This window comes from Thermobia domestica, chromosome 16 (assembly GCF_964235325.1).
Source record: "Thermobia domestica chromosome 16, izTheDome1.hap1.1, whole genome shotgun sequence".
NCBI lineage: Eukaryota > Metazoa > Arthropoda > Insecta > Zygentoma > Lepismatidae > Thermobia > Thermobia domestica.
In genome coordinates, this window is record NC_137469.1 from 41,972,625 (window position 1) to 41,989,362 (window position 16,738).

The following is a 16,738-nucleotide window of genomic DNA, read 5'->3' on the forward strand; positions in this document are numbered from 1 at the left end:
TATCCGAAGTGTGAATAATAATGAACCGAACCTAAGACGAGTATACTCTAGCAATCAAAATGAACAAAATAGACAAGGTTATGTAGAGAATCCGCCTAACCTAATTAATCGTAATAATTCCTATGTTAGACCATATAGTCAAAATAGGTTTAAAAATAGACGAAATATATGGAGAAATTCCACAAACGCAGCGAACTACGTGGATAGAAGTAATGGAAGGATAAGAGATGGCACTTCACATCAAGATCCAGGTATTGAAGTAATTTCTGTACAAAACAACAATACAGGACATAATCATGATTGTGCTGTACAGTGTACCCTATTGGAACCCTACTCGAGTATGAATTTAAACTAATTGCGGCTGATATGGTAGGGGTTAAACCCATGTCAGCTGTAGGTTCTCATGAGCATTTATCTAAAAATTTAAGCGATAATTTCTATGAACATTTATCTTCCAATTTACAGGTTCATGCTAATTATGAAAATGATCTTTCCTATGACGTTTCTGTGAATAACTATTCGGAAATAGCAATTAACAGGTGTCAATATCAATTTATACCTGTTGTAAATCGTTGTTGGTTTGAAGATGATACTGTCAATGATGGTTTTAATATCGAAGAAAATTTTGTATTTTTAAAATCATATAGTACTGCTAAAATACCTATTAAAGTCAATGGATTAAGTACCGAAGCTTTACTCGATACGGGAGCAAACGCCTCTCTATTATCGTATTCATGGTGGAAAGTAATCACTAGTAATTATTCGAATCCTAAGCTACAAAAGGCTGAGAACCTTATTATAGTTGATTTTACCGGTAAACATAAAAAGAGAGTAGCAGGAATTACCCGTGTGTCAATATCTATTCAAGATTTCGAAATATCAATCCCTATTCTGGTTATAAAAGATCTTAACGAGAACTTAATTATGGGCTTAGATTTACTATCCCAATTACGAGTCATGCTTGATTTTAAAAACCAAACATTGACGATACCGGGTATACCTCAGAAAATTGTTCAGAAACTGCTTCCAAAATTAGATAATAGTGCTTGCCAATATAATGATCTGTCTCCTATAGTGAATAATGTTGCTATTAGTGAAAAAGGTGATAAATTAAATGATCAACGATTGGAAAAGACACAAAATTTGATGGATGTAAAGGATGATGTAGTATTTTCTGAACATGTTAAATCTCTCGAAAGCAGCCTTGATTTTGCTGATAATACCGTAATAGCAGACTTTAAGAACATTTTATATAAACATAGAAAGGTCTTTTCAGAACGTCCTGGATGCTGTAAGGATTTTGTTTATTCTTTTAAAGTTAAAACTGATAAACCTATAGTAACCAAGCCCTATATAATTCCATATAGATACAGAGAGAATGTACGTCAACAAATAGCAGATATGTTAAGAGATGGGATCATTAGGCCTTCGAGGAGCGTCCACCTTAATCCATTACATGTTGTTCCAAAGAAAAATGGTTCTCTACGTGTGGTATTAGATTTGAGGCGAACTAACGGTCACATTGATCTGGAACAAGTGAGGTATCCTCCAGTAGAAGAAATACTAGCTTCTTTACAAGGGAACACCGTATTCGGAAATTTAGATCTAGTAATGGCGTATAATCAGGTCGAGTTACACGAAGATTCAAAACCATTTACAGCATTTAGTTTTGAAGGTCACTTGTATGAATACAATCGTGTAGTCTTTGGGCTTATCAATGGTAGTGCAGCATTAGCATCCTGCTTGAACAAAGTTCTAGGTCAAGACCTGCGTAGCAACGTGATAACGTATGCTGATGATATCTTAATCATGGGGAAAAATCCACATGAATATTTGAAGTATTTAGATATAGTTTTAGACAGATTGGAAAGTTCAGGCCTTACTATCAATTTACAGAAATCCAAGTTTTTGCAGAATTCTATAGAATTTCTTGGGTACCAAATTGATGCCTCTGGTTTGCAATTCAGTCAATCTAAAGTTCAAGCCATAGAAGATCTGCCTGCTCCAGTAAATGTGAAACAGACACGACAAATATTAGGACTCTTCAATTGGTTTCGCAAAGCCATCCCGCGATTTGCTGAGATAGCCCAGCCTTTATTTATGATCATAAAGAAGGGTATACCATGGCAATGGGGTCCGATCCAGGAACACAGTTTTAATAAATTAAAGGAGTGCGTAAAACGAAATATCCATTTGAATCACCCCAGATACGACGTTCCTTTTTACGTACAATGTGATGGTTCCCAACTTGGAATCTCTGCAGTACTCTGGCAGCCTAACCCAACTATGCAGGAACCAGCTGTTATACATTGTGCTAGCCGTACTTTAAAGAAAGCTGAAAAGGGATACACTACAACAGAAATTGAACTTTTGGCTGTACGTTTTGCTATACAAAAATTCGCTCCCTATCTGAGCGGATGTCATTTCATAGTACTTACAGACCATAATTCATTGCGATATCTTAATAGCGTACAGGGGTATAATAACAGATTACTTCGCTGGTCGTTAGATCTGCAAGCTTATGATTTCGAAGTGCAACACATTAAAGGAGTGGATAATGGACCCGTAGATACTTTATCACGCCTGTTTCCTGGAGAAGAGCAACATATTTTGTCTATTAATGAATTTAAGATCTTACAAGATGAAATAGCTACCATTTCAATAGAAGATTTAAGAGAACATCAAATGAAGTATCATGAATACCAACAAATCATGGAACATTTATCTTCATGTGGCGATGGATGTAGTTGTCCCAAGCACTGGAATTCCAGATTTAAATTAAATAACGGAATTTTACTCATTAAGGATTTTAAGTTCAAATCTAGGAACAAAATTTGTATTCCACCTACGTTAACAGCACGCATCTTAAAGGCCTACCATGACGATTTTGGACATTTTGGGTATGTAAAGGTATATGCCTTGATTAATAAATCTTTTTATTGGAAAGGAATGCGGGCTCAGGTCAAAAATTATATCAATGACTGTATCGAGTGTATGCAAATTAAGCATAATTATCAGGCTATACAAAAACCAATGCTTTCAATAACACCGGAGAGACCACATTCATTCCTATCGATTGATTTATATGGACCGTTACCCAGAGCAGCTACTGGAGAAGTTTATTTGTTAACAACAATGGATATCTTTTCACGATATGTGGTAGCCTACCCCTTGCGCAAAGCAACCTCCGCTGCTATAGTGAATAAAATTCTAAATGTATATATTCCACATTGTGGCCCTATCGAGCATATATTATGCGATAACGGCTCACAATTCAAAAGTGATGTGTTTCTCAAAGCCATGAATAAGGCCAACATTAAAATTCATTTTGTGACTCCGTACCACCCAAGTAGCTCCGTAGTAGAAAATGTACATCGCAATTTCGGTATGTTGTTTCGGCACTTTTGTAAGGATAAACATGCTGAATGGATTAAGCATGTCAACCAAATTACGTACCTTTTGAACCATTCTATATCCGACACTTTAGGTGTGTCTCCTGCTAAGGTGCATAATGGCTCTGATGTAATTTTCCCTGTGGAACAACATTTTGGTGTCAAATTAGAAGATTCGACAATTATAGACTCATTCAATTTAGTGAACATGGTTAAGATCCGAAGACACAACAAGTTTTTGAAACGTAATTCGCAAGTAGAGTCTTTACAAGAAGGAAAATATCGGATCAAGGTCAACGATTTAGTTTTCGTTAAACAACATCCGCAGAGTAATATGTTGTTAAAGAAAATCTACAAATTTTGTGACATTTTCTCAGGTCCTTATTTATGTTTTAAGGAGATAAATCCTAAAGTCTTTGAATTGTTAAACGCTAAAACGGGGATGTCAATTGGACTTCGCAACATAGATGAGTTAAAGGTTTGGAAGCCTACTCCGTATACAAAGGAAAAATGGATGCATCTAGTTAAAGAGTTAGTATCACCCAACATTCTTGATCAAATAAATAAGAATGAAAAATAACAATAATAATGAAAAATGTGTTTATTTAATAACAAAAGGGTGTCTTTTGTTTCTGTAAAATAAATTTATTTACTTTCATTTGATTATTCAAACGTAGGTTATGTTTAATTTTTATTCTTTCTTATTAATGTGAAGAATCATAATTCAATTTATAATTAGTTAAAGGCAAAAATTATTTATATTAGATTGATTTGTGTTTAATTATCAAAGATTATGTTAAGAATAAGATCCATTCTATAAAATCAATTATTCAATGACTACCTTGAGTGAAATTCTTTTTTTTATTTTGGACATCTTAGTGCTACTATGTATACATTGCAATTGCAACATCTAACTTATTTGTTATACAATGCGCCCGAAAAGAACAAATATTATTTGTCACATCATCGTTTGTAATAATGATCGAAATTAATAATCTTGATAATTTGTGTTTCACCCTCGTTAATTATATTTCTAAGCGACGATGTTTTTAATGATAAAGAATAAATAATAATGTAATAAAAGAGAAATATTAATGAAATCAAAGATTTATTATAAATGTATTTATGTAAATGATAATAACTAATATTTTATATATATATGAGGGTTAACCAAAAAGTAATGAAGATATATACGAGGTGTGATCAAAATATAAAAAACATATGTAATGTACGAACATTAATCTAACCAGACCAGTGGTTCTTGAATATAAAAGTCAAGCCTACTCATGACTTTTATATTCAGTCCCTTTATCGGGCGACATTTTCTATAACGAAATACTTTAGTTTGTATAATATTAACCTGTACCTTGGGCAAAAAGTGTTCATAAATATGTAATATACTTAGTAGAATGTTTATTTTAAATCAACAGAAAAGAAGAATGTTTTTAATATATGTAGGAGATTATTATGGGATAGTTGTGGCTATGTATATGTTATGTGTTGACCTAGTCAAGTGAATTTATGTATTTTACGGTCTTAAAAAGAATATTTAAGACATATCAAGCAATAAAGGTGAGACTAATAATCTTTGAATATCTGAGTTGATTTTTGCATAAAGAAAAGTAATTATCGCTTCGTAACTGATATTTTACAAGACGAACCAGGTTGACGACGCTTTTCTATAGAGTCGTTATAAGATAGGCCCCTGATTTTGCAATGTTGCTCTGACGTTCACTTAAAACTTACATTGCATTGTCGTACCTTGTTGGAATTGCTGGAATGTTGTGTTTTCAATACTTTAAGACATAAGAATTTTCTTTGTAGTGGGTGGGAGGAACAAAAATAGTAATTAATGAAAAAGTGTGAGTTTCGATACTCTTGGGAAAGACCCATGCAGTATATACAAAGGTTACTGCTAAAGTCGTGGGAACTTTAAAAACTGAATATGGAAATGGAAGGTTAGTCCATATGTAAACTTTACATGTAGGAAGTTGGACGAAAAATGACGGAAAAAGTATTGTCGTTTATACGTGTTTTATTGTAAATTACAACATTACACACTATTATATTACAAAGTACGCGTGTTATATTTATGAGTACGTGACAGAAACACAAAACCCGTGGCATCTTAGAGACCCTCGAAATTGTCTCGGGAGCCAAATAATCTACCACGCATTGCCAATATATATTGTAACGTTATTATTTTTAAAAATTTCTCGTGCTATATCCTAATGGTGATATGTATGTTCATCCAACTCCCAACATGGAACGTTTACATATGGACTAACCTTCTATTTGCATATTGCAGATTTTTTTTTTTATTCGTTACCATGACTTTTGTGGTAACCGTATGTTTATTTATTTATTATTTATTTGTGTGCGAGAGAGACCATTTATAAAGTAATCAAAAGTAAAAATTGAAAGAAACTGCATGATTGAGTCGACGGTCGATTCACACTGCGAAAATAATTGCAATTTTCTGAAAATAATAAGCTCTTGTGATTCAAGCTCAGCAGAGTAAACAGTTGAATGCATTCTTTTTACAAGGGTAAATAACAGAAGCCATGCATTTTCTAATTCATATTTATTCCAGAATGTGTTGTCTAATTGAAAGTTTCTTATTCCTTAGGATGTTGGAGGTCAAGACAAGATCCGCCCATTGTGGAGACACTATTACACGGGCACACAGGGACTGATTTTTGTAGTGGATTGTGCTGATAGAGATCGAATTGATGAAGCTAGACAAGAGCTCCATAGGATAATTAATGATCGAGAAATGAGGGATGCAATAATCCTGATATTTGCAAATAAGCAAGACCTGCCAGACGGTAAGCCGAGATCGTGAAATTAGAAATGATAATCAGTATTATATTATAGAAAATTGTGGGGGAAGAGATGTTACTGGGAATGCCGCCATAAAGTAATCTTCATTTACTAACAAAACTATTCCTATCAGAGCCCTTTCCGCTGGTCTAGTGGCTAGCGCGCACCTTTGGTGCACGTGCTCACGGATTCAATTCCTGCTAGGAGAGCATTAAAAATTTGAACACATTACGATGGTTTGGATTCCACTTTAAATTATAGGTCCATCTCTCATAGTCTCAGTGCTGAAAAGGGACGCTAAACTTCAATATTTTGTATCAGCAGAACTACACCATGTCGAGTCAGCAATCTGTGCAGGATGATCATCTTTGGTACGAGGACACTCTCTAGTTCAATCATAGGCCGTGTGAACAGTACTATGTCCGTTTATCTTTTCAGGGTCGGATTTCCCCCCCCCCCCCCATTGGCTTTGCATTTCTTTATAATCACTGATTGACGCTAATCGTTGAGTCCTTTAGCGTACTGACATTGAACTAACGTCATATGTGGCAGCTATTAATCGTTAGAACGTTACGATATTTCAAGATCTTGCCGACCGCAACAGAGATCCTTGGAAACTACGTTTATAACGTTTCTACTAATACAGGCAGCAGATGTCTATTTTGCTAAACATTCTAAAATGCTACAAGAAATGTTCTACTCTTTTCATACGTGCGAAAGGTTTTAAACATAATCTCCGATTATGATTGCAGCATCACAAGAATTGTTATATATGTATATAAAGATGAAAAAATTGAATGAAAAGAAAATTTTTAACATCACATGATTATTTCCTTTGCGCTATGGACATAATGTCATGCCCTAGGATCGAACCAGTGACCTCCCGGACTAGAGATGGTAGCTCTACCACTGAGATAATTACTTTTACAAATTTCAAAGCACAAAATACTCATATTCCTATGAAAATCCTTGTGCGTCTGTCTATTTCCTTTATGACACGTTATTTGAATCTAAAATAATTTATTGTGGCGTAAGGTTTTCAACGATGGTTGATGGCGGTTCATTTTAACAGAAAACTACGCCATTCACTGGGACGAGATTTAGTATTCATCTCAGCTCTAAGAAAGTTTAGTAATCACTTTTACCTACACTTTGTTATAATTCCTGCTAAGGATGATTATAGATATCTTAACTGTGATGAGTTAATGCATTTTGGTCACGATAATAAAACTAAGATGAATAAGAAAAGCATCATTGAAATCAAAAAGAAAAAGAAAAAATTAGTGATAAGTAATGCTATAATGATCCTATCGATTGTGATGAACGTTCCATTTTGAGTTGAAATGCTAGTCATTAGTTCAATAATATTGGTACAGTGCATCAGTGTCATGTGACCAAAGCAATTACAGCGTGAAGGTGCTCGCTACCACATACATAGGTAATGGTCATTTGCGCCGTAAAAGATGATGCAGTGATTTAATCCACATATATGTTTGTATGTGACGTCCACAAAGATTTGTTGCAATAAAGTCTTAATTCTTTATGCGTAAGTTTGAATCTTAACGTTCCAGAAGCAACTCGAAACATTTGTTGTTCGAAAGATGAAGGACAGTTGATCCCACTGGTTTTGACGATCAGTCAAGCTCGTGTAGGACGAAAACTGAATTCCGTGGTTGTGCGCTATAATACGGAAGCACATCGACGATTAGCATTTTCAGGTTACTAGGCATACTTGCTATGTTACAATCAAGTGTACTTAATTGTCATGACCATGATAAAAGTATCCGGAGCTGCCAGATTGTGCCTCACGAAATTCAACTCAGCTCTGACAGAAACATGTGGATATTTGTAAAATACTCTAGGACAGTGGTTCTCAAAGTGGGGTACGCGGACCCCTGGGGGTCCGTGGGATGTAGTCAAGGGGTCCGCGACGCGTAAAATTTGAAATGTGTTACAATAAAATGGAACTCACAGCTGTTATGCAAGAAGTATTTTTTTTCAGTTACTAAAAAGTAAGCAATTAGAAATTATACTTACGTTTATAAATTTACATGTTTTCCTACTTACTAATTTCTGCTCAATGAGTATAGAGAGTTGACTAAAAAGGCATTGCAACATTTAATGTCTTTCCCTGCCATTCACTTAAGTGAACAGACCTTTTCTGCTGTTTGCAGTATTAAAACCTGAAAGCGAAATCGTTTTAATGTGGAATCGGGCTTAAGATCCATGGTGACAAAACTTATTCCGGATTTCAGTGCAATTGTGGAAAAACAGAAATAATTTCATACCTCATATTAGTGACCCCATATTTGAGAACATTGTTTATCAAGTGAATTTCCTTTTAATAAAAGTACATTGATTTTCAGTCTTGAAAGTTACTGTATTTTCAATTGAAATTTCTTTCACTAGGAAACATTCATGTATATTTAGAATAAAGTACTTATTGCAATATTTTTCTTGTCAGTGGTAATTCTAATCAGTATAGCTTTTAATACCATGTGAAATTTCAGATAGCATTGCAAGGGGTCCGCGGATCACTTTCCGAATGAACAGGGGGACCGCGGATCACTTTAGGAATGCACATGGGTTCCGCGTTATCGGAAGGTTTGAGAACCACTGCTCTAGGCAAGTGTGTTTCCACAAGAGAATAATAACGTGTAATAATTTTTCCAAAATTCTAACATATCTAAGGACTGGTTAAACAAGGGTCAGGTGTCAGAGCCTGTTACTTAACACTAGCATTTCAGACACGAAATGATTCTAAGCTTTTGGTGGAATTAGGGAATAATTCACTACGTGTTCGTTTCATAATTAAACTGTTAATACCTGGTACATATTACAGTATTTGCAGTGATGTGGAAAACTTAGAAAAGTAGGGGAACTAAGCTTAGTAAAAAAGTCTAAGAATTTCATGAAAAGCGTTGAAAAGTCAAAGAATTTTAAGTAAGGGTTTGTACTTAACCTATATCTCTTTTTGCCTTACCCGGCTGTTTGGCAGGGGATATTTTATAAAGTTAGCTTGTTGTGCAGAACTTCTGTAGCTAGGCCCCATAGCAGAACACGCCGCGATCTGGGATGTGATCGCAGAAAATTTCCCGTGCCTGTGCAGAAAAATTGCCAGAGGAGAAAAAAATAGCCAACAGTAAAGTATGAAAACATGCCTGCTGTGTGTAGATGTCTTAAATGGACGGAATACTCGCATAAATATACTTTGAACTGCTTTTTACGTCGCGTAAAGCGTAATTTTGAGAATCACAAGTGTTTCTTCTGCAGAAAATTTTTGACCTACAAAAGTTCATCGCAGAAAGACAAAGAAAGTTCTGCCATCGGGTATACAGGGTGTTTCAAAACATCGACAACGTTTGGAAGGTGATTCCTCACACCAAGGTAAGACAAAAAGTATAGACCAACTTGGGTGCACAAATGCTTCCTTTCGGAGTTATAGGCTGCCGAAATCATGAGAAATTGAACTTCAAGGGTTCACAGCTCCACGGGTTAAGAAACTGTGATGGAAGTACCGCAGGATTGTGAAACTTGGATATTTAAACAGGGCACATACTACTTCTTAAGTGAAGTCTTGACCCGACTACGGTAGGTTCCATAGTTTCAATTTTTCATGATTTCGGCAACCTATAACTGCGAAAGGAAGCATTTGTGCACCCGAGTTGGTCTATACTTTTTGTCTTACCTTAGTGTCAGGAATCGCCTGCCAAACGTTGTTGGTGTTGTTTTGAAACACCCTGATATATATATATAATATGCGTAGTAGGTGAGGAACCTCCTGGTGGGGAAAATATAGCTGTTTTTTTAGACTTGAAATTTGTTAATTGTAATCTGGAAAAGTCGGGGAATTCGGGCTCGCCAAATAACTGGGATCATTCGTACTACGGAATAATTAGCACATATCCATACTTAGAACAGTCGGAACGAATGTATACTAAGGTGTACCAAAAACTGAACAGAAGGCGAATCCTTTTGCAGCAAGACAACCACAGATCTATCTAACGACTCAAAATAAACTTCAAGAACTTGTGAGAATTGAACTGATGCCACATTCAGCATACCGTATTAGTCCGGACTTTGTACCGTCAGAGTATCATTTTTTGATACACTGTCTTACTCCCTGCTCTCACAATACTTCAGCAACTAAGGAAAGGTGGAAGCTGGAGTGCATGAGTTCTCTCTTTCGAAATATAAGAGCCCAGTACTGATGGGGTTGAACTGGTTGAGAGATGGCGTCAAACAGTGGAGCAAGATTGCCTCTTTCTAGTGCAAGGCAGTTTTCGTTGTAACATGACCTATAAAACAAGTAGGTGACTGAAATAAATAATTTTAAAAACTTTTGTTTTACCCTTTTTATCAACAATGAGTAAGCTTCCAGTTGAAAACTAGGCATCTACAATTGTATTTAGTTAAAACAAGAATAAAACATTGAGTAAATTGTAATTGAATATTATAATCTAATGTGCAAGAAGGTGATGAAGTTGTAAGGAAGATTCCTTCCCGTAAGTTCAGTTTTTGATATTTAGATTCCTCATGTGTTACGTTGGCTCCAGTTTTAGGATAGTCTTCTCTAATTACTATGTTCTTTGTACTCTTTTTTAGCTTTACATTTTACGTAATTTACTATACTGGCGCATGTATAAAGAAGTTTTTCAATTTTAGCCCCAAAAATGTGTATGTAATACACTGAATAATTCTGAAAAGTCGTGAAACCGTGTTGCTTTCACTAAGGCAGTGTAGAACATAGATAACATACTAGAATACAAAGTAATCCCATAGATTTAGTCGGAAGTAGTATAGAACTATACCATCTCTGTCTGCAGAGATGCAACAGCTTTACGACCAATTAAGAAAGTGATCTATTGAATCTAAATTGCACTTCACGTTAGATACATGTAGATACAATTTTGCAGCCTTACTGTCAGACAGACAGAAAAGGCTTGCATATAATTATTGACTTCTATGATCTAATATTTCTATGGATTTTATATGAGCAATGGGAGGAATTTTCCTTACATCACATTGTCTATAGGTTTGAATTGACTGAAAATTGCTGTTTAAATAACAAAAGAAAAAAGTGTGACTGGTCAGGAAACGTACTATGACTAATTTCCGCCTAAGTTGCACTTTTCCGTTCAACTTTCATTTACTCTTTTCAGTCAGTTCTTAAAATTTTTGTTCTTAATTTTACAATTGTTAATTGTTTTTCTTTATTTCTTTTTAAGCTATGAAACCACATGAAATACAGGAAAAATTAGGACTTACAAGAATACGAGACAGGAACTGGTATGTTCAGCCTTCGTGTGCCACAACAGGGGATGGTTTATATGAAGGGCTAACATGGCTCACTTCTAACCATAAATTATGAGTTGAAATGTAGTTTTTGTACCTCGTGCAAAGTATGAACTTGCATACAGATGGGATGTGTTTCTTGATGGAACATTGCCTCTCAAAGCAAGGTCTTCCCATGTCTAAGTTCCCTGAACAGACCGTAGTCCTTGAAATCAGACGACAATTGAAACACCCGGAACATAATTGGACACTGTTTTACTCAAGAATAGTCCCATCTTCTGAGTGAAGTGAGTGAATAAAATAAAATATATGAAACAAATAATTGAGAATCTAAATGATCAAAATACAAGACATAGTTACTACAATCAGTTCTGCAAGATGGAGATTTCATAGTATGGAAGTAGTTTTCCTTTTTTATATTATTACTTAGGAATTTCCATAAAAATAATCGCTTGATAAGTCAGTGATAGGAAACTTCTGCCTTTTAATAATAATAAAAAAAAGTTGTTAACTGTATTAAAAAGAAAATTGTGCTACATTCTCTTTAGATACTCCATAAAAAACAATTGAATTTTTTTCGACGTTCTTTACATAACAGTTTCATTCCCTAGGTCACCATACCTCCCCTAGGTATATGGAAATTTAAAAAAAAAAATCGTCATTTTTCATATCAAATATTGTTTCAAAGGAAAATTTTTATGTATTATTATCATCTTGCTTGTTATTTCGAGTGTAATTAGAATTTAATTTATATGTGACTTTGCATATGACCTAGCTAGTGTCATTGTTTGTTTAAAAAAAGAAAAAGAAAATGAGTTTGGAAACCCTGACATGTTATTTATATATATATATATATATTGTAAGATGAAAGTGTAGATGAATATCATTGTATGTGCTTGTATGTATGAGAACATGTGTGTGTGTATATATTTGAAAAGAAAAAAAGAAACAAAAAAGCAGTGTGTTCAAATGAGGTACTTGAGGTAAGCTGCTATTACTATTACTACCAAACACCAGTTAACCTGTACTAAGAGAAATTTCTATCAATATGACACACGCTTCAGAAAATAATAGAAGATTACAAAGTAAAGCGAGTAGTTTTTTACTTGCTTTAAATTAAGCACAACTGATTTTCACGGGGCAAAGTTAGGAAGACCCAGTGCATATTAACATTTCAAATGAGAAATTGATCAAAAATCATGTAAACGGTGACAGACTTGTAACACAGGCTTAACACAAAATGTGTTTGTAATCAGAGTGAAATTAATGTAAAAGATAAGAGCCTACTTGGACACGCCATGAAACAGGTAAAAGCCACAATATTCCGCACAAACCCTTGCCTCTCTATCAAGTGTAAAGACCAAGATTAGGATAAAAGAAGAAAGAAAAAAAAAATGATCGATGAGGCAGTCTGCATCACTGAAGTATAAAGATAGATTTTAAAATCTTCCTCAAGTTTCAGTGACGCAGAGGACCAGTTTCTTTTGTGAAAAACTTTTTGCCTTAGTCTTTACTCATGATGAAGCGTAAAGTGATTGGGTGTGAAATATTACGAAGTTTACCCGTGTCATGATATGTTCTCATAGACTCTAAATATATTTTATATTAAAGACACGTTGATGACTTAACGATTACAAAATGAATTCAAAATGAAATTTGTATAAAGTAACATATAATATACAAAACTTAATTTTCGACGAGAAAGAAGAAAAATCCATTGTATACTATCACGAAAGATTTGGAGAGTATTTAACTTTTTTATGTGCGGAAAACACAAGCAGCACATTTCGATAAATAAGCAATGCCTTTTTAATTATCAAAAAGTACTGCTTTCACGTACATGCATAATGAACAAACAGGAAACGTGCAAGAATGCTAGTGGTCGAACTTCAGGTATTGATAAGCACATTCCAACATTTTTTATCCCTTATTGTTGTAACCATATTTGACTTCAGTGAAGTCAGCAATTATCTTGCAACATAGGGATGTAGCCTATAGTAATTTGAACATGTTATATTAAATAATAGCTTATAAAGTTATATGCGATTGTACAAATTTTGATTACAAGAAAAAGAAGTTAATTTTTTTCTGTAAAAATGAAAACTGTTTGGATTATTTATAATGTTTATATAACATAATACCCCATTTTTTCTTTTTTTTTATTTATTGGTAATTTGTGTAGTAGTGTTTTAAAACAAAAACACCCTACTCACAATGAAAACTAGTTTTCAAATCGGCACCTAACTCGCTTTATATGAAGAATAAAGGCAATGTAGTTTTGCATAATAACTGAGTTTCAGTGAGTAGTTAGGATTGTAAGTAACTCGGGTATGTATATATAGTTTGTGTTTTGTATAGTTTGTTGCTGTTACCGAAGGTGCAAGAAATTGAGCTAATAGAGAAAATATAAATCAGATTGCAGTGTTCATAAATACAGCGCTGGTGGATTATTTTAATTGAAGTTATCTGCGTTTTTGTTCGTTTTCCAGTTTTTCTTCAGTGCAAGTGTGTTTTATGGACATGAAACTTAAGTTTCTCAAAGCGGACGCCAAATAATGGGTCATTTCAGAAGTTGTGTGTATGAAGATACTGTAATTATACAGTAGAGTATAGCAATACTGTATCAAAGTTATATCGAACTTTTTGTATTTCCGTACAATTCAACGCAATCACCAGGATTATCCACATTTACCAATTCCCAGAAAACCAATTACAGTGAAACCTGTCTTTAGCGGAATCGAGCGGGACTTGCAAAAATTTCCGTTAAAGTCAGGTTTCCGCTTAGTGCAGGTAGACCTTTACTTTCTTTCTTTCTTTCTTTTTTTAAATACATGCTTGTAAAGGGGCATACTGAGAAAATATATTGCTGTACGTACATTGTTCGATTACAGTACTTCTTTCTTCTACGAATAAATACAGAAAAAAAAAAATAAAATGAATACAAAATTTGCCATGCACACCATTTCTTTATTTTTCTAATAGCCAAGCAGGGTTTTCTGTGTACATTGCTGCTTGGCTGCTTGACTTTCAGCATACACTTTAACCTGAGAAATTATACTAAGTGAATCAGAATCATTTTTCCGTAAGGCAAATTTTTGCAGTTCCTTTAAACTTCTGAGAGCATCTTGATATGTATTTATTCTACACTCTTCTTCGAACTCGGTATCGTATTCCTCTTCTTCCTCTATCTCCTTTTCTTCTTTCCGACATTCCGTATGATTCTTGATTAAGTTGCAAGGATTAAGGACAATTTGTGGGGATGAATATGAGTAGTGGTTGGGGAAGGTCAACACTGTCCAGGAATATTTAACAAAAGAACGAACATTTCATCGTAGACAGTGTAATGTATATGTCTCACAAAATGTCTAAACATCTTCTAAACGCTGTAGTCCGGAACTCAGAATTTTCCGTTACATGTTTATTTTTCTTTCCGTTGTCCGCGTAACACAGTTTCCGCTTAATGAAGGGACTTTTTACACGTTTTATTCTCCAAAATTCATGGGACCGTGAAATATTTCCGTTTAAGACAGTTTTTCGTTTAATAAAGGGTCCGTTGAAGACAGGTTTTACTGTAATTGCATTATTGTATTTGCACATGCCTAAAGAGCACGGTGGCTCAGTGGTACAGAGCTTACTTCTGCTGCGTGGGTGTGTTTGGTTCGATCTCCGGCCAAGGTGGACAACATCGCGTCTGTATGTTTTCTCGGGTACTCCAGTTTCCTACCACACTCATACTCCACCATCATTCACTTGCTCTATCGTCGTCTCCCTTAGCCTAACGGGTATAATTGTGGAACGTTAAGCTGAAAAAATTCATTTCATTTCATTTTATTTGTGACGTATGTTTTGAATTTGTAACGAAATTCAGAAGGATGTACCCGTGTGTCGTCAGTGGTTAAAATGATTCCTATCACTTTCCGACGTCGCGAATGTGTCAGCGAAAACCGCAAGTAGCCTAGTTGACTACTAAAAACAAGATTTTTTTTTTTTTTTTTTTTAAGAATTAAATTTTACAATACTGTGTGAAAAAAAAAATCCTTTCCTCAACCAATTTGTAGGCAGCGGATGCAATTGTGGTGATAAAATACAGTATCATTACTTCTCTCATTCGGACAACTCGAACATGGGAATGTTACCATACACAGAACTTCTGAAATAGGCCTAGTGTTTATGTGTATATATGTATAATGCGAATTCAGTTTATTATCTACACATTTTGGGTCATAGTAAGAAAATTGCGGTAAAGACTTTGATGCGACAGCGTGAATTTTCTCCCTTTCAGTTAACCATGTGCAGCAATAATGTACTTCCATATAGTTGCTTCTTACTTCGAATGAATTTGTTTTACTTTGCCTTACATGCGTCACAAACAAAGGTTAAATGATTATAAGGACTGTTCAAAAAATAATTCCTGTGTTCATTGAACCCATTAAAGAAAAAGTGTATATTTCTTTTATTTATTTATTTCAAGACATACGGATATAGGTGAATTTTGGCTTCCATCTGGCTTTTGTGCATGAGTAAGCTTTTAATATATAAAATGCAGTACATAACTGTAGGAATATTACTTTATTGTTGAAAGTAATTGTTGTTCATCTCCATTTTTTTAAGAAAACGAAATGTGGGGAAATAGATTTTTTTCGGAATACTGTAAATTTAAAGTGACATTGCTCATGAAAAAAAGCCATACGTGATACCTTGTATGCTTGATGATTAAATTCAGAATGTGATACCAAAAGACAGAAATGAAAGAAAGGATTAATCTAAAATTTACCCTTCATGAAAAATATTGTTGAAATATTTTCATTATATAAATATATATATATATATGTCAAGTGTTCTTCAGCCCCAGTGCACTGCAATAATTTGTGATTATTGTATAAAGAGAAAGAGATTATGTAATATTTTCCTAATTGCCTTCACCTATGCAAAGTAAACAATCATTCCTCGCATACTGTCTTGTCCATGGATCTAATGGTAACCCTGCCCATCTTTGTAGATAGATAGGAAAACATTACGAGTAATTAAACACAGCAGATAGTATCATCGAAGAGACACATTTGTTTGTAACATTATACTTCAGTCAGGGTAGGACCAGTAAGTAACTACTACTGCTAAATCTTTGTTGGAAATTTGAATTTTTTTTTCCCTTAAACAATAATACTATATGGCAAATAAAGTATGGTGAACGTTTAAGTGATACACGTAAAAACACTCCCAATATCGTT

The 16,738-nt window shown here is 34.4% G+C and overlaps 1 protein-coding gene across 4 annotated transcripts in view; it reads left to right on the top strand.

The window, feature by feature from the left end:
* Positions 1–15,518, top strand: part of Arf6 (ADP-ribosylation factor 6) — a 97,464-nt gene extending 81,946 nt beyond the window's left edge. For all 4 annotated transcript variants that reach the window (XM_081742376.1, XM_081742375.1, XM_081742379.1 and 1 more), the window contains 2 exons: positions 6,022–6,220; positions 11,444–15,518. In XM_081742376.1, coding sequence (XP_081598502.1) covers positions 6,022–6,220; positions 11,444–11,586 — 342 coding nt within the window. In that variant the 3' untranslated portion in view covers positions 11,587–15,518. The remainder of the gene's footprint in view (positions 1–6,021; positions 6,221–11,443) is intronic.
* The last annotated feature ends 1,220 nt before the right edge of the window (positions 15,519–16,738 follow it).